Here is a 27,997-nt window from a genome sequence, read left to right as displayed (position 1 = left end):
TGTCGCTTCGTTTCAACTTGAATAGTGTAACTCTCTTTATTTAGTAAGTCCTTTGTTTTATTGTCACTATTCTGATGTTGTCTCGACCCTTGTTATATTTTTTTTAATATTGACTATTCTTCTGCAGTCATTTAATTATGAAAAACTCATAACAGTATTAAAATTTTCAAGAGCAGATTTTTTTCTTATATTTTTAATAACAATTTTCACATCTAAGTGAATTGTGCACGACATAAATGATATTTATTTATTTTGCACAATATTCGTTTATGTTCGACCTTTTATCTCGCGTTGCGCATGTCAATTGTCGGCCATATTAGACGTCAATACGGTCAATATAGACTGCGTATTTCTCACGCTCGGCGATTTATTCGTTTTGAAAATGACGGTTTGGCAGTAATACGGATCAACTATCCATCCCGGATTATCACTTTCCTGCAGATCATTGAAATGGAATTCAAATAACCAAAATACACAATTATTTTATTATCTTCCAATTCGCCACGACCTGCTGCCATCTAGGCGAATTGCTGCCAACTAGGTGAATGACTTTTCCAAGAAATTACGGTAAGCAACGCTAAGATTGTTTTAACGTGTATAGATAGGCTTAACACATTTATGAAACTCTAAACCGGGACAGCTAAAAACAAGGTCATTTCGGATAATTTTATAATTTTGGGATACTGAGATGTGTGAGTTAGGTTGGAATGCAAGATGCTGTTGAGAGCTAAAAACTAGATCGTCAAGGAAAATTTTGCTAATTTGTATTATTCAAAATAAAGCGTTAGTTTTGTATATATTTATGTTCTTTAAATAATTATATATTTAGAAATTAAAATTTCATTGAAAATCGATTTCACGCAGCTCCACATAACCCTAGGTTGTGAAACGCTACTTTAGTGTACTCTTATTGCTAATGGGGTTTCTAAGGTTTTAACGGAATTCCAGAAACTCGTTAAAATTATAAAAATCTTGAAACCCATTGTTTGAAAATAGAAAATACGTGATATTTTTGGTAAAAAAATAATTTATATGAATGTTTTAAAATTATTTTCGGCGCTTAGAATTTTGAAAACAAGCTATAGTATATTCATATTCGAATACATAGCAGATAAAAGGAGCTAATATGCGCAAGCGAACTTAACTGTTAGCCATGCACTCATAGTAAAAATTCAACTTGATTGTCCTAGTTGTAGTAATAACGAATAAATGATTAAATTGATAGATTTTATTTTCATTCATTGACTAGATGTTTAGATTTATATTAAGAATAAGACTTAGCTTTTAATTTTATATAATAGTTTACTGTATTTATTAGTGTAATATAAATTGTGAAGAAGTATTGTTTGTAAGTTATATTGCATTTTTCAACGCAATATTTATTATTATTTTACCTCAGTTTCGACACTTTTGTTGTTAATTGCATGATTCAATAAATCTATATTCGCCTTCTATCGTCAGGGGCATCATTTCAGCTTTTTCCAGGGGGCAGGGAAGTTAGCTAGTCCGTGGTCGTTTTTTAAATGTTTAAATTTCATTAAGTTTCATAGTATTTCATTAGATGACATGCATATTTCACCCCCATTCAAGGGGGATGGGGCAAATGATCCCACCTGCCATCGCGTATATATGAGTGTATACAGAGAGTAAATCGATGTATGAGTGTATATAGAGGCGGTCGGTGAAACGATGCGTCTCAGTCGCACGATCGTGTGACAGAGTGAGAGAGGCGGGGCCTGGGACCCACCTCTCTCTGTCATACGCACGCGTCGACGCGGTGCTTTGCGATCGTGCGATTGAGACACAACGCTTCACCGGCCGCTTCCGAGTCTATATATCGGAAACCCATCGTTCAGAAATTGATCTGACAGCACTGTCTACAGTCCGCAGCTGAAAATCCCCGGGCATGGACGGATTGTCGACACAGCCCTAATCAATTGAAAATCGCTTTATAACCCTAGTGAAAAGGCACCAGGATACAACTACCTAAATCTAACAAAAAGGAATACTTCGCTTCACTTGGATTTCAGACAATGGAAACATATTAAGTAAGGTGATATGAAATTTTGATTTGAAAATATAAAATAAAAGGGTTATCTTGGAAATGAAACTTTTTTGCTTAAATGCCATCATAGAATTTTTTGTTCAAAAAGGGCAAGGAAGAAAAATTGCCACGGAAGCTAAAAAAGAGCATTTTGGATTATTTTGTTTGGACATTAGAACGCGAGTCGGCAATAAGATGTTAAAGTAAGTGACACGCGCTGTGCATAATGAATCATTCATAACGTGCATTCGCGATGCCTTATCGCTGGGCTTACCATACGTCCCATATCACACCATCGGTCCCGGTTTCAAAAAATTTTGAAGATGACCTTGTATTTTTCAGCTCCCGCAGCATTCCTAAATGAACAAAAAAATTCTCAGATGACATTTTTAGCATCCTCAAGATCCCACATTGAGCAAAAATTTCCGAAAAGACCTATTTTTATAGCCGTCTCTGGTTTGAGCTTCATAATTATGGTAAGACGGCTTCCATAAATTATATCACATGCTTAGAAAGGGGGGGGGGGGAGGATTCAGCGGAATAGTGAGAGTGTGAAACAAGTCGTCATTTATGGAAGCCGTTTAAGCCTGCTTATCGCAAATTTTGTTGATGTGGCGACAGTATTTCTGTTTAAAACTCTCTCACTTAAATTGCAAGAAAATTGTCTAATTCTCGACATGACACTCGTCTGCATATTTTTTGTAAAGAGAAGAAGTTCCTTTTATATTTTTAGAGACTGGTTTGTAAGAAATAGGATAAAAATATTGAATAATAAAAGAATGTCGAAAAAATATATGGGCAACATTCTCGACGTTTAGTTCTCGTCTCGTTCTACCTCGTTCCTTCTCCCACCCGCTCCCTTTTCGTCTTGTTTATTGGATGCGCTCGGTGTCATCGTGAGGCCCCGCCGGCTGCTGTACCGTCCGCGGTCGATAATGGTATCGTAGAACTAGTCATTTATTTACCGAACGCGCCCCGCACCCCGCACCCCGCGTGCCTCGCGCCTCGCTTCACGTTCGCACATCGTACGAAAGCACGAGCGACGTCCCATCGATATTGACAAACAGCGATACCGATCCATTTCCGATTCGATCCGACTTCCGACTTTCTGTTCGTAATACATCTCGTTACCTCTCGGGCCCCATACTAAAAATAATCATCGCGATGCCTTCCAATTCAGATTCAATACTGGAAAAATCGATTAAATTGTCTCGTTTTTGCTACAATACCCATTCTTAATCCTCGGTCATTTTTTTATAAAACCGATATAGTTATACAATTTCACTGATATTGATTAGTGAAAAATAATATAAATCGATTGTTAAATATATTGTAACTGGCCTAGATAATGAAATTACGTTTGTAGTTGTGAAATTATATTTATACTAGTAAAAATAGTTCTTACGTTTGCCTGATATCTTTTTCTGACATAATTCTTATTATAGTCTAGGCAGTAATATTTAAAGTCACTTCGTCAAAAGTTTAATACCCAAACCTTATTTATTTTAACTATTAAAAATGTTGTTACCCAATATTTTTGATATTTAATTTAAAATAATTAATTTCATAAAAGTAACGTAAAACTATGTAGTAATGGAAATAGGCCATTCAGGCAAGACAATAGAAAAAAATGTTACCTTTCGAAAAACGTCACTTTTGATAATGGAATTAAGTTAATTAAAATGCACTCGAGGATGTCATCCGCATATCCAATACATCATACATGTAATAAAAATAAACGCCACATATTTGAGAATGACTGGCGGTCAATAATAATACACAAATCAGAGGGTAAATATTTAGCCTGTATTGAATCTGTGTACAGCAATTTTTATTTATTGATCACATCCGATTCGTTTTAAAGTCTAATTCGTCTAACGTCTCAGACTAGTAACTCAGATTGCGGGTTCAAGCCCGGGCAGCGGCATTCGAATTTTCATTTATAAAAAATGACATCTTATGGTTGTAAATTATATTACACATAATAATTTATAATTATTAATATAGATATCGCCGATTCCCAGACTTTCATTCTGGCGGTTAATACTTACTTTGTAGGTATTCATTATATCTGATTGACTTACTCAGTTGGTACAGATTTACCCAGAAGATTTAATAAAAAATAAAATAAAGGCCACCGCCAAAGTGTTCCAATTAATATTTGTAATTACTTAAGAATCTTATAAAAATAAACGATACCTGCAACGGATATTTTGAAAAACTGATTAAAATATTGATTCATTGGATTTAATTCAAGTTGATTGCTTAATTTTTTTTAATATGATATTAAAAATATATTTTTGTCCGGAATAATCCGAGCACCCTTGGCGCGATGAGGTGGAAAAATAATTTGACAGCAGAAAAAAGCTGCAATTGTCACTCTTCACCAGGACAACAGAAGTCGGTGATATATATTGCCTAAAAATTAAATATTTCTAAGATCACATTGCAGGAAGCTATTAAAATATTTAAAGATTCCGGACTAAATTGTGATAAACCTCGATCTGGAAGTCTTAAAATTATATCAAAACAACAGGATCAGCATATAGTAATTTCAAGTAAAATAAAAAGTATGCTTACAGCTACATAAATTTGCTCTCAAATGAAAAAGTATGGTGTTGATAAAATATCAGTGCTAACTATTTAAGGTCGATTAAGTAGCGAAACTTGGAGGACGCTTTGTTGCCAAAAAGCCTTTGTTACGACAAGAAAATGAAAATAAGATAGAAGACAAGTTTTATGGTCTGATGAATCAAAATTTAAAATTTTTAGATCAAATCGGAGAGTATTTGTTAGACTAACAGTAAGCGAAAAATGAGTCCTAACTATTGTATCAACTGAAGTGGAGGTTGTATTAAGGTGTGGGGTTATTTCTCAGCAGCACGAGTTAAAAAGCTCGTAAAAATAAACAAGATTTATAAAAAATGTAAAAGTTTTAAAATAGTAAGTGCTACATGTGGGCAGACATTTAAACAGGCCAGATCTTATTTTACAATAGGACAAAGTTCCCAAACTCTTATAAATTGTGCAGGGGGTTTCTACCGATAAAAAAAGAAGTAATACTAAAAAATATGATTTAGCCGTACCGATCTCCAGATTTAAATCTAATTGAGCTTTTAGGGGATGAGCTTGATCAGAAAATTCTCCAGCGCTCACTATGTTCCTAAAAAGCCTTATGAAAACGACTACAGAGTGAGTAGGCTAACACGTGACATGTCCTGCATCATTGAAAGATCAGTCGCAGGTGAACTTGTTAACATGCACTTTGCATTACAAGTAGACGAATCAACTGATATAATTGGCAAGGCGCAGGCGATTTATTTATAAATAGAAGATAATAATTTTTTGCTTCAAAGAACTTTTGGGGCGTACAACTGGCCAGGACTTATTGACACGTATTTGAATATGTTAAAATGTGTCAGTATTTGTACCGACAGAGCAGCTTCTATGATGGATTATTGCTCACACGAAAATTTCACACAGTGAAAACTCTGAATATAAGTGTTAAATATATTTTACTTTTAATACTAACTGCTTAATAAAAAATTGTGTAATTATAGGAAATGTAAATGTATCATATCAATGAAAATTATTAACACATTACAGTCCGATCATGCGTTTTCCGGTGTTCTGTTTATCTTTTTCCAGGATTACAAATAATTTAACTTAAACTTGTAAAAATATCATGCGAACGTAAAGAAGATTTAAGCTTTTATCGAGAGTTGGTAATAAATATATATTTATAATTATTTTGATAAAAGTCACACTTTGCCAAAACATTTAAAATTTCGCGAAAATAGCGGACCGTAATGTGTTAATATAATTGTAAAATATTATAAAACATAAAATTTTTAATTAAAATCATATTACCATCTGTCATATATACAGACATATTTCTTTATATGTATTTACGTATTCTTAAATATGCATATATGTGTACACAATTAAATAAAAAAAATTATTCTCTTGTTTTTTAAAACCTTTTTAAATACTATTTAAAATTGTCAAGTTTAATTATTTTTTGTGTCTAAGGTTGTGACAAGTTCTGTTTATCGAACGGTTTTGTAACTTTTTCTCGAGATACTCGAGTGGCCAGTCAGTATATAAATAGACGAATCCGACGAGTATTTCGCTTGTTCTGAAAAAATCCACGTAGAAGCGAAGCATGTACTTATTATGTTTTTTCTTGTTATAGGTAACACGTGCCATAAACAGTATTCAATATAAATGAAGAATTGATATATATATATCCAGAGAAAAGAAATATTGTGAGAGATCAAGATGGGTGGCGCCGTCAGTGCCGGTCGTGATAACAACGAGCTGGTCGAAAAGTTAATCAGCATAAAATACTTAAGGACGCATCACATTCAGCGCGTCTTCAGGGCCGTCGATCGCGGCGATTACTTTTTACCCACTGAAATAGAGCACGCCTACATGGACTTGGCTTGGAAGAGCGGACTGTTACATTTGTCCGCGCCTTGTATATATTGGTAAAAATATCATAGAATCCGCTTAATTAGCAACGGACATAATATGTTATGTTTCAACTTTAGCGACGTCATGGAGGCTCTGAAGCTGAAGCCCGGTCTCAGCTTTTTAAACTTAGGCTCGGGCACCGGCTATCTGAGCACGATGGCCGGTTTGATATTGGGAAACACCGGTGTCAATCACGGCGTAGAATTGCACGACGTTGTCGTCGAATACGCCAATAAAAAACTGTACGAATTCATTAAAAACTCTCCGGCCGTTGACGAGTTCGACTTTTGCGAGCCAAAATTTGTAGTCGGTCAGTATTTAGAATATCAAATTCCAGTATGCATCGTTTTGGTCCTACGTATAATATCTTCCGTACTTGTATATAGGCAATTGTTTGTGTTTGCCTCCGACTACTCAGCTATACGATAGAGTGTACTGCGGAGCGGCTTGTCCTAAAGAACACGAAACTTATTTTAAGAAATTAATAAAGGTTTTTATATGCTTTAAAATTTTAACAAGAGACGGTCCGGAGCATTGTCTTTTCTTCGGTTGAATTTTTATCGAATATAAATACATTAAATTGAATTAATATCAAATAGATTTTTTGCTAAAAATAATAATTATAATCTATATTCGATTTAGTTCAGTTTTTAATGATTACAATATGTATCATAGCATTCATAAGAATGCAAATTATTAAGTGTTGAATTTGACCAAAATTATTGGGTGCTATTTAACAGGGAATTATTTTGAAAAATATGTGCATTAAAATAAATACTTTGTTTCATAAAATTAATTATTCGTTTGTGTTCAGATTTTTCTTTGAAAAAGAATTCGCTGCATAGTTATTCATAAGATTTTCACTGTTCTGACCAATGCTCGCTCACAACTAATCTATCCAACAGTAATGCACAAACAACTCTTTTTATGGAACAATTATTTTATATATTGCTCATTTAAATTGTCCTTGAAATTATTATATAATCTAATGATGTTTGTGGTTAAAAATTTGTTGTAGACTTATAAAATTACCACGTTCAGGTTATTTAAAATGATTTGTTCAGCGAAATAGTTGCCTTTTTTAGTTATGTATTTTTTAATAATGTACATAGATACACAGTGAAGTTGACTTATGATGAAAATTTTCTCAGTATGGTGCGGGAATTATCGGAATAAATAATTCTTAAAGGGCCATATTTGTGGCAGGATCATAGCAGTGCCTCCAGGCCGTCTCTGTTCATTTATATACATAAAAGACAATGACTTATGTTCGGTATGTATTCTCAGATCGGTGGGACGTTAGTGATGCCGTTGGATGACTATTTGCTCCGCATTAAAAGGACATCCGAAGACAATTGGGACACGCAAAAATTATTGCACGTTTCTTTTTCGACTCTCATCATACCTAAAGAATTCAAATGCGTAGACTTGCGTAAGATATCCGTCTAATTGCTGTTATTATTTCAATATCCGCAAGTATTAATTTGTATTTTTATTCAGCAAACGTCGAACCCGCTACGCTGATGACCTTATGTAGAGCTTCGATACGTAAGGAATTGCGCTGCGTAATTACTAGGGAACAACCTGCCATTTTGGAGACGTTGATGAAAACTGAAGCGTATAGAGTGAAGCGCAAATCCAACTTCAACCGAACTAAAACACTTTGTATCGCAATCGATGAAGATAACAACAGCGAAGGTTATATTTGTTATATTTATTTAAATTTTACAACGTATGCATTAATTAATAGCATTTTTTTTTTCAACCATATAGAAGGTTTTTTCATATTTAAACGATTATAGTTTTATTTTGGTGTGCAAATCTATTCGTTCATCAGCGTTTCTTCCGTAGTAACGAAGAGTTCTTGCACTCAGTAAACTTAATTAACATTAAATATACAGCTTTATAAAATTATACACATTAGTAAATGTTTCAATATTGAATTTTTGCTTAGTCACAGTTGATGAAAAAATCTTTATGTAAAATTTTTTTTTGTTATTATCATCTAGAGGTGGCAACGTTAATAATTGTAATAGTTTTATTTGTATTGTTTGCAGATGAGTTTGACGTTTTTAATAACATCCACAATTTAGATTTAGAGTCTGGATCTCGCGAAATGAACGCTTTATTGAGATTGGTGTTGAGAATGGGGAATCAGTCTAGAGACGTATTCGTTAGGAATTTCGAAAATGCCAATGCAGCTGTATACGACGAAGAAATCACTTCATCCGAAGAAGAGTCGTTTATAAGTGACTATTATTCGAGCGGCTCGTCGACTTCGAACAATGGCATGGCTGATAATGAAAACGACGATATACTTTCTATTAATTCAGACCCCATTCAGGTCAGAGTCAACTTTCAAGTGAACGACACTCCCGGTCCGTCGAGGGCTAGGGCTCAAGATGCTGCAAAAAAAGAATGCGATTGCATAAATTGCGACGGCGGCGATGTTAACGTTGTCGATAACGGTAGCGATGGGAAAGTAGAAACGAATACGAGCAGTAGTATCTTAAATCCCACCGAACATAAATCTAAAGATATAGGCAACAAAAGGAAAATCGACAGCGGAATCGGCGACGACGCTCCGAACGCCTCGTGCAACTGCAACGCGTCTACGTCTTCGAATAACGCGAGTATCCAAATGGACACAAGTTCCAGCGATGATTTGTATGACTCGTCGGACAATATTAACAATAAAGACGGTCAGTATTCGATTTTGATTTTGCTTATTTTTTATTTATCCTTATAATCAGTGTGCGACTGGTCTACAGAAAATTGGTGTCAACGAAAGCGTCACCTGCCAGATGACCGAGAATCGAACAGTGACAGGGGTGATACTACAGATTGCGAAGAAGAAAACCGAGGCGGAAGTCAATCAAAAGTCAAATGTAGGGCTCGCGCGACGCCGCATCCTTACGACTTTAACAGGAAGAAGTTGACAGAATTGCTACAAGCAAAGATTCAACTGCTGTCTTTGCCGCCCTTGTTGCGGAAATATGTAAATATGAATAGAGACATCCCCGACTGAACCCTCGTGCGAACGTGTACATAAATATATAATTAAAAAATCTTATTGTATTTCGCATTATATCTTCTAGTTCAGATGTAAAACATGTATAACATGAAAATTTTGCTCTTCTAAATAAGTTTGTTTAGAAAATACAAAGAGGTAGTTTCCGAAAATTATAATACAAGAAAAATACATATTTTGTTTATTATGCGTATCTAATACAGAGTTTATTTTTAATTTGTATTTTTTATAGTATAAAATAAATGTAAATACAAAATAAAGTGTAATTCAAATCATCGTGTATTTCATTTTAGTGTGTAATTTCCTTTTCAGTTTTCCATTATCTATATTATAATAAATTCTTAAAGTTGTCTTTCTGATAAATCTCACAAAGGGATTTGTTTTACATTGTGTTTGTAAAAATTTAAGTCTGTGCAACTTGAATAATAATATTACATAGCAGTGGCGGCCCGTTTCTGTGATTTTTTGTCTCACTTAGATGCACTTTATTTTTATTTGTTTCTCTGTCGGATGGGCGAGGGATATTGTAGCCCGAAAAGTCATTTATTGCTGTTTAACATTTTCTTAGTATAGGTGAAGTAAAATCTGTCCGTTAGTTACCTTACATTTATATGCATGCTATATTTGTTTGTTGGAATGGGCAAAAAGTGTGCAGCCTGATGATTCATCGGAACTCTCGAAAAAATTATAATATTATTTATAATACCATGTTAATTTACTTTTATAAATAATTATAATGACGGCTGAATCAGAAAGATGTTTTTCAGCTCTCAAAAGAATAAAAACATTTTTGTGAAATTCTATGGGACAAAATCGACTAAGTATCGAAAAAAACATGATTAAAAATATGTCTGATTTTAATAATGGGGTAATAAATAAATTTGTAAGCCAAAAATAACGAATAATGGAATTTAATTATAGATATATTTATTATTATTGTTACATAGATTTCTTTTTGATTTTGAAATGTATATTCATTTTTTGCATTATTGTAAATATATATTTTTTTGTGTAAATATTGTATGTATTTTAAATTGTGTATTTATGTATGTAACATAATAAATATACACTTGATTTTTTTTAATCGTGGTTTTTTAATACATGCTTTCTATTTTCATTTTCATTGCTGCAGTCCCTCCACTACGATTTCGCACAAGCCACCACTGTTAACATAAGTAAGTATATCAGTTTTTTTTTTTTAATATTTCCATTTTAATAACACTAGATTTACTGGTATAAATCTCAATTTGACGGGTGTCATTAAAAATGGGTATATAGTGACCAGATTTTCAAAAATAAGTAGTTCCCAAAAATAAAAATAGTGTATGTATTTATGTTGTTCAAATATAAAAAGTCGTAAAAAAATACTGTGTTATGTACAAAAGATTCAAAATTGTTCCACATGGCTGAAACTGAAGATATTAGGAACTTTTCCAATTTTCAGCACCTCAACGCCTAGTGATTCTACGCATAAATGCAACTATTTTAAAATGCAATTATTTTTCGGCGACACATTGTATAAAACAAAGTTTATCAATAATATAATACATGGTTTCCCAAACTATGTTCCGCGGATCCAAAATAGGTGTTCCGCGGAGCTTAAATAGATATTTCACAAAAATTTAGAGTAGATTAAAAAAATTGTTAGTCTTGTTAATACATAAAAATTGTTCATAAATCTGATAAAAAAGCTTGAAAATATGTGTTAAATATTCAACATTGATGTGTATAAAATCTGGAGGGAAAAGTTTCATAAGTCGGTGTTGTTTTTTTTAACATTAAAATTTGATCGTATTTAACAATATTTTTTTTGTTAATTAATCACACGATATTAGTGCTTGGTTTACGAATTTTATTAATGTAGCTACATATGCTACTAGCAGTCACTGTATTTTGCATAGGCATGCACTGTTGACTAAAAAAATTTTCACAAATTTAAAAAATGTTATGAAGTAGCCGTGAAAATGATAAACTATGTAAAATCTAGACCACTTCAATCCAGATTATTTAGAATTTTGTGCGATGAAATGGGTAGTGAACATGAAGCACTTTTATTACATACTGAAGTGAGATGGCTATCCAGAGGAAAAGTACTATTAAGACTTTATGAACTTCGAAATTAATTATTAGTCTTCTTGAAAGCACAAAATAATTTGCAACATCATTTTATAAATTTTTTAACAAATCCTTCCTGGTTGATACATCTGCATATCTGGCGGATATTTTTAGAAAGTGAAATGATGTTAACTTATAATTACAAGAAAAAAGTATTACAATTTTTAATATAAGAGATAAAATTTAATCTTTTGATAAAAAATTACAATTTCAGATTTTATCGGTTGAATCTAATAATTCTGATTGTTTTCCTGTCTTGGATATGAATGTTTAAATGAATTGAATTTTCAACTTGATAAAAAAGTTTCACAAGTTTTTTTAGAACACCTATATTACTTGAAAATAACTCTTTCGGAATATTTTCCGAAAACTAGTAAGGACGATTCCTGGGTTCGGAATCCATTTTCCGTGACAGTAAAAGCAGTGGGCTTAAGGGATTATGAGAATTTAGTTAATGACTCTGATTTGAAACAAAAATATCAGCCATTAAATGATGTCTGGGCGAGTCTGACTGAAGAGTTCCCCAAGGTGTCAAAACAAGCTCTGATTTGTTTACTTCCATTTTCCACGACGTATTTATGCGAAGTGGGATTTTTGGGAAGTATATTGCAACAAAAACAAAATACAGAAATAGACTCCACGCCACGGCAGATATGAAAATACAACTAACCAAAATTGTGCCTGATATAAAAAAATTGTTATTTTAAAACCCAAAATCATCAGTCATTAGGAGTTTTATTTATTTGTATTTTTATGTTTATTAAAAAAATTTAATAACATGTTTTATTTTATTATGAATTACCCAGCCTAAAAAATAAGCTAAGTGTTCCGCCAAAATTTTCGGATTTGACAAGTGTTCCGTCGCTGAAAAAGTTTGGGAAACCCTGATATAATAATAACCTTGTCATCTCATAAAAATCGAGACATTGGAGTAAGGACTCAAATATTCCTTTTGCCATTACGTTTTCAAGTTTGATAAGTCTAAAAATAAGTTATTCAGTGAATTCATTCCATCACTTTTGATACAGCATCGAACATACACAATGAGGGTGTTTTTTGCCCTTGGTGGTTGATTAATTTATTATCAATAGAATTATATTTTTCGATTAAATGATTTCTTTAAACACATTTTTTCTCATTTCATCACTTATATGATTCACATCAGGGCCAGTCCTAGGTTATTTGGCGCAGTGATATCACGGCGCCCCAGGCGTTCGCTTGTACTGCCTGCCCTGCACAATATTAATGCATGCGTTTATTGAAAGAAGAATACTAGCCATTTCAATTCCATTCGGTACTTGCAGATAAATTTCACTTTTTTTCTTTACTGCTTTACGCACTTCCAATTTTTTCGCGAGATTTAAAAATAATTAATCTTCCTTTTTTCTGTTTCATAAATAATTTTTAACACTGCGTTGTGTGCAGCAGATTCTCCGTAGTCGATTTTTTCAAAGTGAACTAAATTGTAGCTTCTTATCTTTCCCAGAATATGTGATTCCATTGTTGGCCCATTCTTTGGAAATTTTCATTCCCATCGTCGTTTTAGTTTCAAGAGTTCCATCGTTTCTTCAAGGTGTGCAACCTTGTGTATTTAATGACATTTTTGTAAAAATATTGAATTAAAATGTTCCGCAGATTGGTAATTGCTATGCACGTGTATTCAGTAACAATTGCTTTTGAAACATTAAAAATACCGCAATAAAGGTGCTGGAACACCATTCCACTGCTTTACATGACAAAAAAAGCCCTGTTTATACGAACACTGGGGATTGTCTACTGACATCATTCCTCCGCCAGCTTCTCTATCACTGCTCGGAGAAAACATCTCACCATTTACTGTCTGTTGCAACGTACATATGTAAATATAATCTAATAAAACTCCAACTAGATTCCATTAAGCGTATCACTGGTTACGAAGTCACACCCCTAAGGTACACAAACCCTAAAAAAAACCCATACATAATATTAATTTTGTTTATTCGCAAAATTATCAATCATGTATATTTATCAAATTAAACACATAGACAAAGACGATACATAATATTATAAAATAGTCTAAGGATTTCTATTTGTGAGCGCAGCGTCTAGTTCCGACCGTCTCTGTTGAAGTTTGGCGTGGAAATATCGTGCAACACCTTCAGGTGCCCACGGCTGCTGATAGAACGACGCTCTTCTCTCTTCCTCGGGATTTCCGACGACATCTGTCATTGTCTTCAAATCGCGAGTTTGACTCACGGTCCATTTTTGGATAAATTGCTGCGGATCTTTAGCAAAGCTCAAGAAGAACTCTCGGTTAATCTTCAGCTGGTTAATAGTATCGACCTGATAAATATGATATAAAATTGCCAATTAATATAATTTAAACAATATTAAAATATATATGTATACATGTATATATTTAAACAAAATACCGTTTCATGTATTTTTGTATCCAAGCCTTGAATCTCTTGTTGGCTGGCGGTGTTCATCAGGAAATTGTTCATTTGAGCCTTAAGAGTATCATCCACCTGCGAATGCAATCGAATTAATGAGTATTGGCAAGTTATAAATATTTCATGAGATGATACCTCTACGTCAATATCGTAACAAGCAGTTTGCTTGGCTTCGGCTCCGCCTTCAACTGATATAACATGATTTATTACAATCGGATCTGGAGGATGTAGCAGAGGATTGAGTCTCTGCGGGATTTCGGCAAACTTCATACGTTGGCACCCGAATATCTGCTCTAAGTACTTATCGCACACAATATATTCTCGTTCGTGCGCATCTTGCAATCTAAAATATATATTTTTGTAATAATGTAGGAAGATTCTTAACGGGATATGGATTGTTAAATTACTTATGAGTCTTGATATACTGCCATAGTGCTGAGATTATCACAGGCCGAGTCTGCGTGTGTACCCCCAACAGGCGAGCGAGACGTTGATCGAGTTTAAACTGTAGCGGCTGATAATCGAGCAGCAATAATATGGTGCACCGTACGTTTTTGTCGCCTGGTCTCTTCACCTATAAAGATATACAAAATGTGACAATTTTTTAAATAATGGCAATTTTTGGAATTCATAAATTAATTTTCAGCTATGTATTACAAATATTGAAAATACATTTTTCCACTTCTGGGGCGATTTTTTTATATTACTAAATTATAGTATATATAATATTTTAAAATTAACTTAAAAATTATTTTTACGATTTTTAAAATATCATGTAAAAAACAATATATTTTTAATTATTCCAGGATAAAAAGGCTGCGAAAAACGTAAAACTTCCCAACATCTATTAATTCTAGGAAAATATATAAAATTGGGTTTGTCTTCTAAAAGGATTACTAGTCCTGACGATAGTATTCACTTTTCAAAGGAATTATTAATCTTACATAAATAGACATACTTGAAAACCGTCCGTTTCTTGAGTAGTCAACGTGCGATGCCATTCCACTAAATGATTATCAGGTCCGTAAAGCTCCTTGTCTAGTTCGATGACGAGCGACTTGAAAAACGATGAAAATTTTCTCTTCACCTTGTTCGGATCGCTCTTGGAATCTTCCAAAAGTCGTCCTTCGACTCTCAATTCCCAGGAAGCGACCGAACCTTCTCCGACACCTGGTTAAGCAAAGTCTCGTTATCGCGATGCAGATTAAAATATTTTTAAAGAAAGCATTTAAAAAACCTTCAGCAGAATTATCTTTTCCCGGATAGAAGGTATTAGATATGAAGATCCTCAATTTCCTCTTCTGCTTCATGGGTCTTTTGAGCGCCTCTTGAATGTCCAATCTTTTACGCATTATGGTTGCGTCTAGCTTCCGCTCGAAGGCCAACAGGTCCATATAAGCCTGCGACTCCGGAACTAGATCTCGAACTTTTTGAGGTAGAATCTTATCGGCGAGCTTCTTTTTCTTCTTCGGCGGCAAAAGTTGGAAATCGCTTGAACAATTGCAATTTACACGGTTAAAATAAAATGGGAGAAAACGTAGCGATGACAATATACAAATGGAACTGAACTAACGGGCAAAATATATAAACGCAAGTGTATATTGTGCATAAAATAAAAGAAAAAAAAAGAAAAGCAAACCGAACATACTAATTGTAGACGTACGGTTTCTGCGGTTGCGGCATCGGTCCGCGGTTGTCGCTGGGTCTCTTGCTCTGAGGGGACAGAGTGACTGGACCGCCTCGCATCGGCGAAACTTGATACGGCTGCTGCGGCGGCCTCTGCATCATGGGGCCCTGGCCGGGAGGAGGTCCGCCAGGCGATCCGCCCATGGAAGGGGGCGGAGTGAAACTGGTTCGCTGAGGCTGCGAGAGACGATTATTCAGTTGCATCGGAAGAGCCTCGCCGACGTTCGGTCGCTCTGTCGCCATACGAACCGTGAGAGGATGAGACTGGCCGTGCGGATGCGGGTAGACGGGGAAACCGGGCGCCGGATAGTGGCGTTGCATAGGCGGCGGCCCACCGGTCGGAGCGCCTCCTCGAGGAACGGGTCCCGGACCTGCGCCTTGGGGCACCGGCCCTCCCGGCCCAGGACCCGGTCCAGGGCCAGGTCCTGCTGGAAATCGAGCCATCGCGACAAAACACCGAAAGCCGCCGACGCCGCGCAATGACAGCCCCGAGTTCGATCTCAACGCCGACGCATCGCGACCATGAACTTTTGCTAATTCTTTCTATTAAATGCATTAACTGTTAATATTTTTCTTGTCACTTCTGTGTCGTAAAACTTTAATTATCATTTAATATTATAATAGCTCTAAATAGGATAATAATGTAAGTTTATTTTATTATGGCAAAAACTTTTGTAACAATAACGTGTCAGCGATAATTCATTTAATTTACATGTGATCTATAAATGTGTATTTTTCGGTCAAGTTATATTTTCATTAATGAATTTCAAATACATTATCACCGGTAGATATATATTCCTACTAGCTAAAATATAATTTAATTTATAGGCACTGGTGAAATTATACCTAATAAAACTTATAAAACTAATTATACTTTTAGAACTTTGGATTCAAGTACAAAGTATAAACTAAGCCAATTCAACTCTCAGCGGAAAATAAACGAAAGAAGAAGTACAAACAGACGTCGTATCTCGGACATTGCTACATAGATTGTCGATATTACATTATGCTTTAAAAACTATTCTTACCGATATTAATATGAACTTCTGATATGAGAGTATTGGTCAAAATTAATTCAAACCGAATTTTGGTCAATAGGAGGGCGATTCCACTGCAACACCAACGGCGCGGTTTTATTGAGTTTCAAGTGGACTTCTTACTGCTGAAAAGGGATAATTGTTTTTTGCACTGTCAAAATGCGGTTTAGACACGCTCACTAAAAATAATAAAAAAACTGCTTTCTGCAAAGAGAAAATGGCAAATCTCTAAATGCTCCAATAAATGCATAATAGTAAAAAAAATATGATAACTATCTATAGTGAAACCTTGCGTACCGAGCATAATTCGTTCCAGAATCTTACTCGTAATGCGAAACACTCGTTTACCGAAACAATTTTTCCCATACGCATAAATGTAAAATACGATAATGCTTGACAGCTAATTAAGCGATGACAGCTAAGTATCTAACGCTCACATTCCTTATTACAGAATGGTTTTGGCACAATCCAGGATTTTCCGGTATTATCCTCGTTACTCGTTATGCGAAACCACACTCGTTAATTGAGTCATGTTTTATTTATTTATTTTCTTGCTGAGTACATATAAACTAACGAAACATTATTTGACTTCCCACCTGACTCCAAGCTTTCTCAGTAATATCCTTTCTTGCATAATCTACAAGATTACTATTATAAAGACACTGGTACTTTTCGACGATTTGAACAAATTTAGCAGCTGAAATTGCCATTGTTTTCTACGCGTTCACGCAGTTCGATACGCTCAGGCGTCTGACATCTTTGACGACTGTCGTCATGAATCTTGCATGCGGCGACGTGAGCGTGACGTTGTCCTTAGTCCTTAAATGAATTATTGTTTGCTATTTTTAAAGCTATACATTTTATAGCTATATTTTTATAGCCAGTATTCATCACACACCGACGCCGTAAATTTCTAAAAATATGTTTTGTCGGACAAATGGTGACGGGTGTCAATTAGATACAGATTAAGCTGCTGCAATAGTATATTTATTAAAACTGGTGAGAGATGGAAAGGTGGACGAGGTCTACCAAAAGAATGTGCTGCCCTCCGTCGCCGTCACCTCAGTAGTACCAGAGTGCCGCTAAGTTTTGGCTATACTAAATGAATAAATAAAGAGGATCTTCAGACAAAATATTACCAAAATTAATCGTAATTTCCTGAAATTATTGAGCCACGACCACCGGCCGGTCGTGAGGACACAACTGGAACGAAAATGACCAAGGTAACTTTAAATTATTTGCGTCAATGTGGCTTATCCAAGGCTTAGTCAAGATTACGACAATAGCACCAATATGCAATATACAATATTATATTTCAAATATCAATCCAGGAGCGTGTTTCATTTTATGTGTGTCATTCTTTAAGCCTAGTCATTGTTTATGCTGTAAATAGAGCATTTTCATTATAATTTTTAATCGACGGAGCTAGACGGCCAGGGCCCCTGGCCCTCTAGCTCTGTCACACGCACGCAGCAGCATGGTGTTTTTGCGATCGTGTGACTGCGATACAATATTTCACTGGCCACTAATGATTATAAACTGATTAGTAATTGCTACCAAAGAAGAAAACTCTAATTGCAACAATAAATTGATTATTTTATGAAAAAATGGCGTAATAAAATAATGGCTATATAAAAGTTATTATTGTTCTCATTACGTAAAGATAAATATAATGGATTTGTAAAAAAAATGAACGTATGTTTGTAGTTATTAATTAATTAATTAATAGGATAAGTCACGTGTTTTTTTTCTTTTACCTAGGCAGCGCCGATGACGAAATAGTATTTTTAATATTGGCAACATTAATTATCTGGCAGCTGCGGAGTATTTGTTATTAACTGCTGTCTTTCAGTAATCTACAAAAATGGGGAAAGGATTCAATAATTACATGTGTAAAAAGTTTTTCCATCCGGCTTCGAGAGATAACCTAAAGAGGGTAACAATTTTAACCATATTATAAAAACAATATACGATATGTCACTGGTGATTTATGATTTATAATGTTGAATGTTACAGGTATGGATGGCTGAACAGAAAACGGAAGCCTACAAAAAGAAACAAGAAGAATTGCGTTTGCAATATGAGAAAGAACAAGACCTTCACGAAAATAAGTATGCATAGTTTTATTGTAATACATATAACCAAATTGTTATTTTTCGGTTCATCGCCCGTTTTATTATTATATTTCAGAGCCATGCTCAGCAAAGAGAGTAAAGACAAGTTGAGCGTAAACTTTATGTATGAGCCTCCTCCGGGTGCCAAGAAAGAGCGAGAAAAGGAAGACAACGAGCCCGAGTACAAGTTTGAATGGCAACGCAAATACAACGCACCCAGAGAGAGCTATTGCAAAGGAGACACTGAAATTCGGGATCAACCGTTCGGTATTCTCGTCAGGAACGTTCGTTGCATAAAGTGTCACAAATGGGGTCACATAAACACAGGTATGAATTGTAATTCGATATGCCATGTAAATTATTACTTGTAGATTGTATTGATTTATTTTTGTCGTTGCAGATAAGGAATGCAGCATGTATGCATTGTCGATGAGCGAAGCTCGTGCGTTGACGGACGATAAAAACAATGAGAACAAAAACAAGAACGGCTTTTCGGAAACGTTAATATCTGGACTCGCCGAAGTCGGCTTAGCTTTACGGCCCGGTGCGATACCTCTCGGAGTTTGCGATACACCCGCTTTACCGCCGGAGACGTCATGCGAAGCTCCCGATATAATCGCACAACTGAATCACAAACAGAAAAAGAAATTATTAAAGTAATCAATATTTTTTTATACATACAATCTTAATAAAAGTTTCATAGTCGCCTACTACCTCTGACTAGGTGGTGGACAACTTACTTTTTACAATTAAATAATATATTTACTTGGGGAATGAATTACAAGTAAAGATCAATGAATATATTTTGGGATTGATTTTAATATAGTCGTCATGGGTTTTAAAGCAGAGAGGGATGGGGGCATTTGCTCCCCCTCCCTTAAATTTAACCAGAAACATTTAATAAAATACTTCATAATGAAATTGAAATATTAAAAAAAGACTGCTGACTAGCAAACTTTTGCCCTCCCCCACCCCCTTGAGAAAATTTAAAATGACATTCCTGATTCTAAACCAGAAATTCTCGAGTTATCCCTTAAAGAAAATCTAAAAAAACAGTTGAATCTATCCTGAAACTATTTTGTAAAATATGATTTGAATGAAATTATATTTTACAATACATTTACACCGGTAGATATATATGTTTTTACTAGTGAAAATATAATTTTCTGGTAGGTGTTAGTAAAATTATATGATTTAATTTTTCCATAAGTAGTAATATATACAATTACATACTTATCATTATTTATTTACATGTAATGTATAAATGTTACAGTGAATGTGTATTTTTCAGTGAGGTTATATTTTCACTAGTGAAGTCCAAATACATTTTCACCAGTAGATATATATTTCTACCAGCAAAAATATAATTTAACTGATAGGCGCCAATATGCTACTCTAAAATGTCTGAAACTCAATTTGACAGTTGCAAAACTTCCATTTGCTGTTCAAACCCAAACAAACGAAAGTTTAAAAGAAACTAATTATACTTTTAAAACTATTATTAGGTCAAGTCCAAATACAAACTACGCCAACTTAACTCTCAGGAGAAAATAAGCCAAAGAAGTACAGACGGACCTCGCATATTGCCCCATAGTTTGTCTGCACTTCGATATTATTGTTTTAAATATATAATATCTATTTTTACCGATATTACTATGGATCAAATTATATTCAAACCGAATTTTGGTCAATAGGGGAGTGCATAAACAATTATCACTTCTCAGAAGTTAAAAATCCACATCAAAAGCAATAAAACCGTGTCGGCGCCGTTGCAATGGGAACGCTCGGTAACAAGCGTTCCTACTGCGACGACGCCGACATGATTTTATTGCTTTTGATGTGGATTTTTGACTTCTGAGAAGAGATAATTGTTTTTTGCGCTCTCCTATTGACCAAAATTCGGTTTAGATATGATCCCTTTATTCGATTCTCACTTATTATAAGCCATAATATTTTATAAAAAGTTAGATAACCGAGCGTCAGCAAAATTTTATTACCTTTGATGTGGATTTTAAACAGTCCCCTTTGAATTTAGTCGTAAAAATGCATATCATTTAATGAAATGGAAATATTTAAAACTGGCTGTCCAACTTTTTTTTTGTGCGTGCTGCTATTAAAATGCTGCAAAAGACTGATGTAACTACTTGGTGTGTCTGACCTAGTCAAGATGAGTCTGTTACAGAACTTTCTAATCCACTCTTACACTTGCAGAGGTGACAGACATACATCACCATTCTAAACTTTTATTATTTAAAGAATTATAATGAGTTTGACCCCTTCACTGTTCAATCAACTACTCTTTGCTGCATGTTGCTGGAGCACCGGGCAGTTTGAGGTAGTGTCATGCCTCATTTGTACCGACTGCTATTTTTTTTAATCGCTCTTGTAATGTTTTTATTTGAATTATCTTTATAGTTATGAAAACCTTTTGTGAGAATTACAAAATGAAGTAAGAATAATTTTATACCAACTATATTAGTACATTATAAATTTAAGGACAGATTAGTGCAGTCCGTAACGTCTCAGACTAGTAACTCTGAGGTTGCGGATTCAAGCCCCGGCAGCGGCACTCGAATTTTTATTTATAAAAAATGCGCTATATTATTATAAATCGGCCCCAGCTGCCGTGACATCTATTGATTATAAATTGTATTACATGTATTAATTAACCCTTTCACCGCGGATGGCTTCTATAGAAGTCATCGTGAAAATTTCCAGTACTCATTGGGCACATAAAGGTGCCATAAACCTTTGAGCCTAATAATATGGTTATTTAGTATTATTTAAGGCTGTAAATCACTTGTATTTATTAAACAATTATATTTTTTAAATATGGCATGAATAGGTGCCTACCACATATTAACAAATTTCGAAATGGTGTACAAACATATTAGCCGCGGTGAAAGGGTTAATTGTATAGATGTCACCAATTCCTAACTTTATGTCTATATTCTATAGATTGACTTACCCAGTTGGTACAGATTTACTCCGTTGTAACGTATTGGGCTCACGCCTGTAAAATTACAACGGAAGATAATATAAATATTTAACCAACGTTGAGTTTCAAATTGTTTAAACTTACATAGTATATTTGAGAAATACCTAAATTATTTTTTAATTTATTGTATACTACACTGCTATAATTTTATTTCAGAAAATTAGAAAAGTTGGAACGTAAAGCGTTGAAGAAGAAGAAGAAATCCAAACATTCTCGTGATAGTTCGCCCGAGGAGAAGAAGCGACGCAAAGAGTGCAAGAAGAAAAAGACAGACAAACACGAAGAGAGCAAGGATAAGAAGAGACGTAATAAATAGATATCTGTAGAATAAAGAAAAAACAATTCGATTCGATTCAGCTATAGGTATATAGCTGTAAAACATTTATTATTCACAATATCAACGTGGGTAAACAGTAGGGTTACATTGGAACATAATCGTAATATGTGTATAATATATAATGCCAGTCCCCGATGATTATGTTATCAACGACGTGCAAAACGGTCTGGCACGATAATTGTATTTTATATGTGTAAAGCAGTAAAATGACACAAAAAATATGTGTATGCATAGTAAATTTATTATCATGAAAAAATATTTGTTTTTATGGGAATGCTCTCGAATGAAAATAATTTGCAAATTCGTTTTTTAACAATAACGCTAAGTATATATCTACATGTATACTAAATCTAGAACTGACCATAAGGACCTCTTCCAGAAATTTTTTCAAGAAAATTAAAAATTTTACAGTTATGATAGTATACTATTTAACATCTTAAAATAATGATTTGGAATTGTTTTAGAATAAGAATATTGTTTGCGTATTGTATAAAATTTTAAATGTATCGTTTATGGAATAAAGAAACTTATAAATCAAAAAAATCTTTTAGCATTCGAAAAAAACTCTTACATAATTAATCTTTCATCGATATTGATATGTAAAATAATAAACTTAAAAATACTAAACAAATTTATAAACCGACGCAAAGGATCGTTATGGCCAATCAGTGGAATGTCATCGATCTATATTTATACTATATCTAAAATATATAGACTCCAAACACCAAGTGTTGTATAATAACAATGATATAATATACGGATAAAAATATCCGTGCATATCAAACTTCACTCCTAAACTAAATGAAAAAAATAACTATTAAACGTGATAACTATGTAACATGATTATCAGTAAAGAAAACGTGCATAATAAATTCAATAAAAAAATAATCATGGTTAACGTTCTTTTTTACAATAACACTAAGCACAATGAAATTACAATGAGATATCGATTTATAATTAGACATTCGAAAGATTCTATATTACATACACATATTTATATTACACAGTATATATCTGCATCTATCTGATTTACTGGTAGATTGTTTGCAAATAGACACAGATTTATAAGAATAGAACATCTAATTTAAACATCTCGCTATAATTTTTTCAATTATTTATTGCCTTTAACTCTTTAAGTATTTTATTCCGTATATTTAATTATTGTTAATGTTTTAAATAACAATATTTCGTTTTTATATTATAATATTTATTCGAGCTAATATACATATGACATTTCAACGTTGAAATATTATATTTGAAATAAAATTCATGACATGCTTACAGATGATTATAATGTTATCATTAATATGCAGATACAATAATATATAAAAAAAATAACACTCAACGATCGTCCAAAAAAATATAACTCGATAGTATTAGTTAACCGTAATATAATATTCAACTAAAATTAAAATGTATTTGATTGCATAATACCAATCGATTGTTATTGTAGATAATACAGGAAAATATTCGCAAACTGCATAATGAGACTTGTAAAAAGCTATATATAGATATTGAGATTTTTACACTGTGATCAACTTTGAGCCTTTAAATCCTTTATTATCATACCAATAAACATAACTATATATAATAAATGTGCATATACATATATATGTAGTATATATAACTATATAATTGCTTTGCTATAACTAACGTAGCTTTATACACTTTTTAAATCATATCGAGCTACTATTATAAGTGTCAAACATTTCATTTTATCTTCGTTTCAAACAAAACAAATACGTGTAAGTCATGATTATCATCAAATTTGAAAACCTTCGAAGCACAGCCTTCTAGTGATATTTAAATTTTATGTTTACTTCTTAAAATTGGACCCAATTGCTGTTCGCTGCTGGTGCTTGCTGTTGCGGTTGCTGTGTTTGGCCACTGAAAATAAAATTTGGTTGGCAATATTTTAAAATATGTTTGTAAAATATGTATTGATAAATAAATACCCCGCAGAATTATAATCGCCCCAATCGGACGATTGCGTCGTTGGATTTGTAGGTGTTGTGGAGTGCTGCGGAGACGGCGGAGGAATTTTCAACCCCCCGGGCGGTGGAGGTAAAAGTACACCGCCTCCGGCAGCTGGTCTCGGCTTTACCTTGCTCGATCCTTCGCTTCCGTCTTTTTTCTATAATAGTAATCAAACCAACAGTATCAACAAATATTCAATAAAAAATGGAGTGCTGCATACCTCATCTTTAAAATTATAAATATATTATCTGCATACTTAACTATAAGCACCAAACGTTTTTTTATTTCATTTTTATACAAAGCTGGCTAATTTTGTTGAACCAGATAACATTCGGTTTTCGATGTATTATGAATATGAATATGCCAAATATGTTTTTATGAAGCAACATAGATATAACTGCCGATAATGCATGTATTTCCCTAATCATTCTTCTGATAATGGTGTCAAAAATAAAACTTTTAAAAACAATGACACATGAAGCAGTGAAAAAAATCCCGCATTAGTATCATCAGCCAGTGATCGCAATATTGAATCGAAACACAGTACTTCGAAAAACTAAGTAAATGGAAATCTATCTAAATAGATCCTACAAAATAAGAGACGAAGAATAAATTTTCCATACAAAATTCCATTCATAACCCAAAATTATTTATTTTCCCTTGGGTGTATCAATATTATATTTCTGAAAATGTTTCTAAAGGGAACTTGCTGTATAGTCTTTCCCAATAATATTGAAGCAAACATCTAAGGGTTAAATTTAATGTTTCTCGTAACTGAATCTTGAAGGGAGAAAAGTGTTGTTCTTGGTTCTGGAATAGTTTCAGTAACAACGGAGTTACCAATGGTATATAATAGGGATATACGAAAGATATACATATAATATACCAGGAATACATCCTTCAGCCAACGACAAGCCAGAGGCTAAGCTCCAACCTACAGCATGTGAAGGGGCGTCAAGAAACCGGCCCCTCACTATCTTCAGTGTTAGTGTTTAGACATTTTGTGTAGGTGTGGCTTACAGTAAGTGAAGATTTATATGTTGTATAACATCTACACATAATAAATAATATCAGAAAATTGTTATGGATGATCAGTCTATAATTTTATAGGAAGAATTATCGAGATAATTCTGACATCATTATCAGCATAAGCTTAATAAAATATAATTAAAAGAAAAAAAAATCGCCGATCAGTATTAGGTATGATTCTGAAGGTTCTTAAAATCGCTAGTATGAATTGGGTACCCAACATGAACTTTTGAGCCTTGTAATATGGTTATTTTATATAATTCAAGGCTTTAATTTATTGAATTATAATATTTAAAAAAAATTATGGCATAAATAGATGCCCATCACATATTATCAAAAAGCAAAAGGACGATTTCACACGTGCCGGATGGATTTGCTCGGCACCGGGCCGGCGTCGTGTAGTGGGGGTGGTGTTGTATGGGCAGCGCCGGGCCGGCGCTGGATGGATTCGTCCGGCACGTCTGAAATGGTCAGTACTAGCCCATACAACACCACCCCCACTACACAGCGCCGGGCGAATCCATCCGGCAAAGGGTGTACAAAAATAACTGCCACAATCAAAGGTTTAAACTGCAGATATTATAATAACCGGTACCTGGACTTTTTTGAGCCTTCCAATTTGTTTGAATTTATGTGTACTATATACATTGACTGAACACAACAAGGATTATTTATTGCATTAATTTATTGATAAAGCAAAGTCAGTGGTTCTCTAATTGTTTTGTAAGCTTTTTTTATTAATTTCTCACATTTATCAATTTATGATTATTTTATTTACTTATACATTAGAGTAAATTTTGATTTATTAATAAATATAATTTAGTGGTTCTCAACATTTTATTAAAACCTTTTTTATTTATGAATCAGCTTATGGTTATTTTATTTACCTTAGAGTATATTTTGTTTTATCGATCAATGGTTCTCAATATTTTATTTATGTCTCACTTTTATCAAATTATAATTATTTTATTCACCTATATATTAGAGTAAATGTTGCTTTATTGATAAAGTAATTGAGTGGTTCTCAATATTTTATTTTAAGTTTTTTATTTACCTCGCAATTTTATCAACTTATGATTATTTTATTCTCGTATATATAATATTAGAGTAAATATTACTTTATTGATAAAATATACTAAGTGGTTATCAACATTTTATTTTAAGTTTTTTATGTGGATAATTACACATAAAAGGGATTTAGATTGTGTACGTAATATACATTTATTATACGTATTTTTGTCACTAAATGCGAATGATATCAAAACATCATTGATAAATATATGTTATATATGAAATTACAAACATTTACTAAAAAATATGAATCCACTAAATATAAATATTTTTATAATATATCGAAATATTATTGAAAATGATACTTGAATATTTTTTGGGGCTATATTAAGAAAAATAAATCGATTGTACGTCTCAACGAGCAAACAAAAACTCTTAGGGATGATCGAAAGAGTCTGTCACTAAAAATTAAACCACGGACTGTTTAAATTGTTGATAAATTCCATGTTTTAGCTGTATTGAAGTCTATAGGGGGTGTAACAAAATAATTATATGTTACGTAGTTCTGTTTATTATTAAATGAATTATTATTAATAGAATTAAATGATTATTGACAATTTGTTACTGTTTATCATAATTGATTTAAATTTGTTTGTTTATTACGGTTTTTTTTATGTGTAATAATTAAATAAATATTTAAAGAAATTGTAAATAAGTAATTGAATACAATTTTCAAGTATTTTTGAAGGCCTGTGCCTTTGCAATCGTTCTTAGTGCTATTTTTTAGGGATACTGCACTTTCACGAACAGCTACTGCTCGGTTATATATTATTTTATTATTCGAACGTTTAACGTTTTACAACTAAGAATCCAGAAACATATAAATACCGTAATCTTCATGTTAATTTTAATGGTTTCGCCTTCTTTGAAGCTAAAGTCTTGCTCAGCTCGCACAGGAGCATGTTCTGCCTCTTTTTCTTTTTTGAGCCATTTAAAATGATCCTGAAGCGCCACGTTCAGGTCGAATGAATCGGAACGATCACCGAAACCCAATCCGATGAATGCGGTTCGACCTTTATATTTACAATAAAAAAATATTGAAAATCAGTATTATTATTTGATATATGAATCGTATATTTGTTACCATTGTCGTCTTGTATGCGCAGAACGAAATATCTCGAGCTGTCTGAGACCGATTCCAACGCGACACCGGGGTAAGTTTCGATTGGACATTTAGCATATAAATCACCGGACATTTTGTCTTCCAACTTTATGATGCATTCATTGCCTTTGGCGACGAGACGCATTCTTCCCGTCCATTGCGGTTCTTGAAGATTCCAATCGGCCGCCCTGAAATTTTCGGTATTAATTACTGTCAATTTATATTTATATATTGTTGCATATATTTTGTGCGAAGAGTTCACGAGTTACGAATTCAATTGTATATATTCTATATTTTTATTTAATTGTAAAATATGATTATAAATTTAACGGGGAATTTATGAATATTGCAAAAATCCTCACAAAGAAAATGTAAAGTGAAAAATGTATAATACATATTGATGTAAAATTATAATAAAATATCGTTATTACCGATAGCCGCGATTAGAAGTTCGCGGAGGTATTTTAAACACAAATACTTCCTGTTTCACAAGCAGAATACTCTCGTAAGTCTCCATTTTGACAACACTACTAATAATGTTGCAAGTG

The 27,997-nt window shown here is 33.4% G+C and overlaps 4 protein-coding genes across 6 annotated transcripts; 2 read left to right on the top strand and 2 right to left on the bottom strand.

Annotated features, from left to right (window-relative positions):
- Nucleotides 1–313: 313 nt before the first annotated feature.
- Nucleotides 314–9,826, top strand: LOC148236655 (uncharacterized). Of its 2 annotated transcripts, none has more exons than XM_088182090.1 (8): nucleotides 314–567; nucleotides 6,240–6,534; nucleotides 6,598–6,830; nucleotides 6,907–7,010; nucleotides 7,808–7,952; nucleotides 8,021–8,218; nucleotides 8,578–9,222; nucleotides 9,292–9,826. In XM_088182090.1, exons 2-8 carry the CDS (start codon nucleotides 6,326–6,328, stop codon nucleotides 9,546–9,548), a joined length of 1,791 nt encoding a protein of 596 aa, XP_088038216.1. In that variant the 5' UTR covers nucleotides 314–567; nucleotides 6,240–6,325; the 3' UTR covers nucleotides 9,549–9,826. The 2 variants fall into 2 exon arrangements, with proteins under 2 accessions (XP_088038216.1, XP_088038215.1); XM_088182089.1 differs by lacking the exon at nucleotides 314–567 and adding an exon at nucleotides 2,854–2,982.
- Nucleotides 9,827–13,626: 3,800 nt separating this feature from the next.
- On the bottom strand, nucleotides 13,627–16,297 carry Bap60 (Brahma-associated protein 60). 2 transcript variants are annotated; one of them, XM_088183084.1, is made up of 8 exons: nucleotides 16,034–16,297; nucleotides 15,747–15,961; nucleotides 15,336–15,589; nucleotides 15,057–15,268; nucleotides 14,506–14,672; nucleotides 14,234–14,441; nucleotides 14,078–14,173; nucleotides 13,627–13,988 (listed from the first exon to the last, which is right to left on the bottom strand). In XM_088183084.1, exons 1-8 carry the CDS (start codon nucleotides 16,226–16,228, stop codon nucleotides 13,722–13,724), a joined length of 1,614 nt encoding a protein of 537 aa, XP_088039210.1. In that variant the 5' UTR covers nucleotides 16,229–16,297; the 3' UTR covers nucleotides 13,627–13,721. The 2 variants fall into 2 exon arrangements, with proteins under 2 accessions (XP_088039210.1, XP_088039211.1); XM_088183085.1 differs by having other exon boundaries at nucleotides 15,762–15,961.
- A 2,313-nt stretch (nucleotides 16,298–18,610) lies between these two features.
- On the top strand, nucleotides 18,611–22,813 carry LOC148236653 (corepressor of RBPJ and splicing regulator). Its single transcript, XM_088182002.1, has 5 exons — nucleotides 18,611–18,757; nucleotides 18,838–18,932; nucleotides 19,012–19,262; nucleotides 19,336–19,591; nucleotides 22,090–22,813. Exons 1-5 carry the CDS (start codon nucleotides 18,686–18,688, stop codon nucleotides 22,247–22,249), a joined length of 834 nt encoding a protein of 277 aa, XP_088038128.1. The 5' UTR covers nucleotides 18,611–18,685; the 3' UTR covers nucleotides 22,250–22,813.
- Nucleotides 22,281–27,987, bottom strand: LOC148236652 (NECAP-like protein CG9132). Its single transcript, XM_088182003.1, has 5 exons — nucleotides 27,881–27,987; nucleotides 27,432–27,637; nucleotides 27,176–27,360; nucleotides 24,226–24,404; nucleotides 22,281–24,157 (listed from the first exon to the last, which is right to left on the bottom strand). Exons 1-5 carry the CDS (start codon nucleotides 27,964–27,966, stop codon nucleotides 24,094–24,096), a joined length of 720 nt encoding a protein of 239 aa, XP_088038129.1. The 5' UTR covers nucleotides 27,967–27,987; the 3' UTR covers nucleotides 22,281–24,093.
- Nucleotides 27,988–27,997: the final 10 nt, after the last annotated feature.

Source organism: Plectrocnemia conspersa, unplaced genomic scaffold (genome assembly GCF_051122295.1).
Source record: "Plectrocnemia conspersa isolate PC_06_02 unplaced genomic scaffold, ASM5112229v1 ptg000003l, whole genome shotgun sequence".
Taxonomy (NCBI): domain Eukaryota; kingdom Metazoa; phylum Arthropoda; class Insecta; order Trichoptera; family Polycentropodidae; genus Plectrocnemia; species Plectrocnemia conspersa.
This window is presented reverse-complemented; position numbering and strand designations above follow the sequence as displayed.

Coding starts and splice junctions, on each gene's coding strand:
- LOC148236652 (XM_088182003.1), bottom strand. CDS start 27,966: ATGGAGACTTACGAGAGTATTCTGCTTGTGAAACAGGAAGTATTTGTG. Junction 27,638..27,880: donor ACTTCTAATCGCGGCTATCG/GTAATAACGATA, acceptor CGAAAATTTCAG/GGCGGCCGATTGGAATCTTC. Junction 24,158..24,225: donor GGCGATTATAATTCTGCGGG/GTATTTATTTAT, acceptor TTTTATTTTCAG/TGGCCAAACACAGCAACCGC.
- LOC148236653 (XM_088182002.1), top strand. CDS start 18,686: ATGGGGAAAGGATTCAATAATTACATGTGTAAAAAGTTTTTCCATCCG. Junction 18,933..19,011: donor CAAGACCTTCACGAAAATAA/GTATGCATAGTT, acceptor ATTATATTTCAG/AGCCATGCTCAGCAAAGAGA. Junction 19,263..19,335: donor ATGGGGTCACATAAACACAG/GTATGAATTGTA, acceptor TTGTCGTTGCAG/ATAAGGAATGCAGCATGTAT.
- LOC148236655 (XM_088182090.1), top strand. CDS start 6,326: ATGGGTGGCGCCGTCAGTGCCGGTCGTGATAACAACGAGCTGGTCGAA. Junction 7,953..8,020: donor ATTCAAATGCGTAGACTTGC/GTAAGATATCCG, acceptor ATTTTTATTCAG/CAAACGTCGAACCCGCTACG. Junction 8,219..8,577: donor TGAAGATAACAACAGCGAAG/GTTATATTTGTT, acceptor TATTGTTTGCAG/ATGAGTTTGACGTTTTTAAT.
- Bap60 (XM_088183084.1), bottom strand. CDS start 16,228: ATGGCTCGATTTCCAGCAGGACCTGGCCCTGGACCGGGTCCTGGGCCG. Junction 15,590..15,746: donor AAACCGTACGTCTACAATTA/GTATGTTCGGTT, acceptor CAATTGTTCAAG/CGATTTCCAACTTTTGCCGC. Junction 13,989..14,077: donor ATACAAAAATACATGAAACG/GTATTTTGTTTA, acceptor CATATTTATCAG/GTCGATACTATTAACCAGCT.